This window comes from Sphaeroforma arctica (genome assembly GCF_001186125.1).
Source record: "Sphaeroforma arctica JP610 unplaced genomic scaffold supercont1.1926, whole genome shotgun sequence".
NCBI classification, from domain to species: Eukaryota; class Ichthyosporea; order Ichthyophonida; genus Sphaeroforma; species Sphaeroforma arctica.
In genome coordinates this window covers 1-4,930 of record NW_014038632.1, presented here as the reverse complement: position 1 = coordinate 4,930, position 4,930 = coordinate 1, and the positions used below count along the sequence as shown (strand labels likewise).

The 4,930-nt window shown below is 45.0% G+C and overlaps 1 protein-coding gene across 1 annotated transcript; it reads left to right on the top strand.

Moving 5' to 3' along the window:
* Positions 1–2,495: 2,495 nt before the first annotated feature.
* Positions 2,496–4,708, top strand: SARC_11867 (hypothetical protein). Its single transcript, XM_014294038.1, has one exon. The coding sequence runs from the start codon at positions 2,548–2,550 to the stop codon at positions 4,450–4,452; it is 1,905 nt and encodes a 634-aa protein (XP_014149513.1). The 5' UTR covers positions 2,496–2,547; the 3' UTR covers positions 4,453–4,708.
* Positions 4,709–4,930: the final 222 nt, after the last annotated feature.

The following is a 4,930-nucleotide window of genomic DNA, read 5'->3' as shown; positions in this document are numbered from 1 at the left end:
ATGTGTGTGTGAGAGAGTGTGTGTATGTCTGTGTCTGTGTCTGTGGGTGTGTGGGTGGGTGTGTACACACACATGTGTGTGTGCACGTGTGTATATACACATGTGTACATGTGTGTGTACACGTGTGTACAAACACATGTGTACATGTGTGCGTGTGAGAGAGAGTATATGTAAGTGAGTGAATGGTTATGCAATTTATTGTATATTCATATTCAATTTTTGTTTCAGAATATTTCTGACACAAGCCGGCTAAACTCGCACTGTCACTGTTTACTTATGTTCAATTATCGATCCAAATTTTAAGAGAATACTTCAATTTTCACACCACAAGCCAAGGCTTGACTTTAGTGTGTAGAACTACTAGGCCTAAGGCCACAGCCTACAGCCTTTGGGTGAGTTACAGCCTTTGGGTGAGTGCCAGTGGTGACAGACTGACAGGTCTCATGGTGCGCCCTTGTGCTCACCGATTTTCTGGACGTTGATAACTACTCTTTCTTTTTAGAATAAGCACTCACCCGGAGTCCCGGATTATCGGATACAACAAGAGAGGATGCGCGTAAGGCCGTAAGCTCACTCTATTAAGAGCCGAAGCCTGAAGGCTCAAAGGACACCTTCTTCCATATTAGGCTTCATGCTTTAAGCCATGGTCCTGAGCTCTCTCTTATAGTTCAACTCCAACTCTGGAATTTTGAACAATCTCGTCCGTCGTCTCTTTGTTATATCTTTTACTGTTCTAATTTTAAAAGGGCTATTTATGCTTTTAGCCTTTTACCGTCTTGAGACTTGGGTCAGCTGGACTCACTGAGGCGCCCTCATCCTCACGAGTCTTGACTCGAGCCTGATCAAGGAATAGTGATCAGTGAATGCTGGATTCTGATTGTAGTAACAAACAGTTTCCCGTTAAAATTTTTATGAATCGAATAAAGATACGTTTACGCTCAACTTTTATTCCATGTACAGTCCTCTATATGTTTCTAGGTGCAATTTTTCGGTGTAAAAATTGGTGTGTACAGTTTTCAATATACAAACTAGTCTTTTAAAAAAAGTTTAGGTGCGCCTTTCCAAAAACTGATATAACGTTTAAAAAAATGAAAAAAAAATGCGTTTACGTTCAACTTCTATCCCGTAGTACCCGTACCTCATAACGCAATGAGCTTAGGTCACTCACTCACTCTGTCTGTCCACTCGCTGAATACAGTGAATAGTGAATTAGTATTTTTAGTGATCACAGTGACTGTTGCCTCTGCGGCCTGCCCACTCTCAGAGTCTCCAGTCTCCAATCTCCAATGTACAAAGTACGCCCCCCAGGGCTCAGTGACCAGTGATACTGTATTACTGACCTCACTATTATATTTTATTAAAGACAAAAATAAAACAATTCGATAATAATTATTGATTTTTAATTACTTTCGGCTTCCAGTTTGCTGATCCTCCCGATTGTTTCCGACTTTCCGCACGGACAGGGAGGGGCGCAAGCCTGCAGAGTGCAGAGTGAGCAGAGTCAGCAGACTAATAAGTGTATAGATAATAGAGTGCTGTCTTCTTTTGCTGAATGCTGGAGCCATGCAGAGTGCTGACACTGCTAACTCACTGAGTGCTGACACTGCTAACTCACTGAGTGCTGACTGCTGTCAGTGCTTACTGCTTAGTGCTTACTGCTTACAGAGTTGCAACTTGCACCCTCAGTTGGAGTCACTCTCGGACAGCTGCGAGGTATTTTTAAATAAAATGGTGTTAAAAGTACGAATGAAGTCGATGTGATGCTTCACACACGTGAAATATAAACGTGGTTTTAGAGGAAATTTAAGTATACGAAGCTTTTACTGGAAGTTATCAACGTAAAACATTCGTAAATTACTCATGGAGCCATAATCCACTCCTCTACTCCGCTTCTAATTAGAAATAAAATGTAGCAACAGTATCTGTGGCGAAAAGGTGCCATCGGTGCTTTTGCTTTCGCTGCAGACTACACAGCCAATAGCCTTCGGTCCGCAAAATCGCTGAAAGCATTTATTTAGTATAATACACGAGAATAATACATTCATGTCGTAAACTTAGAGTTAGTTCAGGTGAATCTCTATGGGAATCTTCGCATCTTCAGCACACGTAATTTGATGCGGCGGTAGTAATCTTTTATATTCAGTAGGTATTTCGAAACCCCCAAAGTCCGGCTTTTCTGTAAACGAATCAGACTGTGTGCTCCAAACCCCGTGGACCTTCGACAAATCACACATTAAATTTTGGCTTGTGTGTCAATACCGATATAGATATGGATGCACATAAAAGCTGTCTGCATTGTATAGTTCTTGCCTTCAACTTTAGCACTGTACGTACACTGTTATCAGCTCCTCGACGGTTATCAGCTCCTCTACGGTTATCAGCTCCTCTACGAAGGACCTCCTTGTGCGCATTACTGAAGGTCGTGCATGCATTACTCTAGCACTGACACGCAATATTCTACACTACAAATTTTATATAGGATTGTACCTGTGATAATCAGTTGATCTTGACTTAGTTAACTCTAGGTTATAGACCAACTCCAAGGAAATGCTGATGGCAGCAAATCCCTATTCCTCAGAGAATTTTTCACCCGCCGCATTGCAGAAAGTAATTCAAGAGGCTCAAGGAAATACCATAAGTGGAGACATTGTATCGAACAACTTACCTAACGATGGTAAAAGTACATTGCAAGTCCCCAACAACCACACCCAGCATCAACGTCAACATCAACATCAACAACAGTATGCTGTTGACCACATCGATAACAGAGCACATACAAGTGGCGCTTTAAATTATACACACCCACATACACAATCATTGCAGACTCATTTCGAATATCCTAACAAAACATCTCGCGTTGATCAGTCAGGGAGTGCGTCTGCTGCACACTTTCCTGGCGCGATGCCTGTACGAGAGAACAATGATATGCAGAATCGTCTGCATCCCGATAATGGACGTAGTAATATAAACCCAGATTTGAATGTAACGAACGATTTCGACGTGTACAACAACTACAACAACAGATACTCGCAGCATATGCTCCCCCCACCTAACATTCCACCGCCCTCATCGCATATGAACAAACTCAACGTTTCCAGAAGTATGGATAACTTGCCAGCATATCCTGAAACCTTTGCCGCTCCAAGAGGGCTAGGGTTGAGGCAGTATTGTTGTGTATATCCCTCGTGTTTTTCGGACCGGGTTAACAAGCGTAACAATATCGAGCGTCACGTCTGGACTCAGCATGTACGTCATCAATTAGACTTATCCGAGGCTAGGTACTTCGCCCGGTCGTATAAGAAGTACGTTGATCTGTATGTACATGAGGTGCCTACACGTGCGCAGCCTCAAATCACCCCCGCACAAAGTCAGGCGGCCAATATCAATCTGGATGCGCAGACTCGTCAGGTACACCGGTTTAAATCGGAAGCGCAACAAAGCCTACAAGAGCGCAAGCAGGGCTTAGGGCAACCCTACAGGAGGGTGCAGAGCAACACACATCAGTCATCGCTGAGTTATCCAAACAGTCGGGGTGCCTCTCCCCAAAGCAGTATCAGCTACACGCCGGAGGATGCGAACTCGCCTCAGTTTAGTGCGCAGCAGATGGACTTGCACCGACGCCAGATGATGAGCATGCACGGACAGCCGCTGCACGTCAATGACACACGCGCACGGTCCAAGTCTGTTATGCAGGGTAACAAGTACGGTACTGTGGTTGATCAGTCGGGTATGGCACCCGGAGCGGGCATGAACAATCAGTTGAATGTGAGTTATGGGGACGGCGCCAAGGGTCTACTAGATGTGTCCCGAGGGCAACCTGTGAGACGCTTCACAGGCGCAAATATGATGGATCCTTCTCAGCAGAACGGTGCGGGTGCGAAGCAAACATTGTATGCCGTGTCAGCCCCACAATCACCGAAGCGTCGATGGGACGCAAGCGACTCGATGGCACAGACACGACCCCAGTCGGTCACTTCAAGCTACCACAACAACGCAAACGCGCTGAGGGCGGGTGCGGAGAATCAATCCCAGAATCAGCCCTCAGACATGTTAAGCATGCACTTGGATCGACAGCTCCGTCTGGTCCAGGAGGTACGGGGCAATAACAATGATTTGCAATCGCAACCCTCCTGGAATGGGAATGCAAACACAAGTGCTAATTCTAACGCAAACGCGAGCGAGCCAAAGGAGGCTATCTCACCTGTTGCCCTACAAGTACCGAATCTGCAGGTATCTGCCGCAGTCGACTCGAATGTAAACTCTCAGGGGAATATCGGTGGCGGTGCGTTACAGACTAGGGGGACTGAGCAGCCGTCACAATCTTTGCAACCTCAGAAGAAACAATTAGCGCCACTTCTTGCAGCTCTCCAAGCCATGCACGAGATGCCAGAGACGAGCGAGACAGATGGTGCCGGGAACCGTGCGAGTGGTCCAGTGTTTCGACCTTGGTAGTATACCTCCATATCGCACATGCATATGTACGTCTAGTCACGTGAGAGAACGTCGGTATCTTGCAGATTGGTAGCTTCTCTTCGGCTTTCGGTCTTGTTGGAAATGGTATACGCGAGTGTTACGAGAAACAATTTAGAAGTCAAGTGGGCGGAAAAATGTTCATTTTGCGATGAAGTGCACCGAGTCTGTGAAACTCGGGCGAACCCCACCCCACATACAACAATTTTTATCAATAAATATTAGGTTTTAAGGCGAATGTTCAATTGTAAGTGTTCTTTTCGGGAGAATACGACGCAGTTTCTGTTCAGGCCTGGTTAATTGTGTGAGAAAGAGCGCTTTCATTGTCCTGCTGTCGACCATCGAAGTGTCTTGCAGCTGAAAAAACATCAAAACTTTGTTTCATTGATTTGCCCTATATATACACCTTATGAACTATTGTAAAAATACAACATAACTCAAACATACATGTACATATATT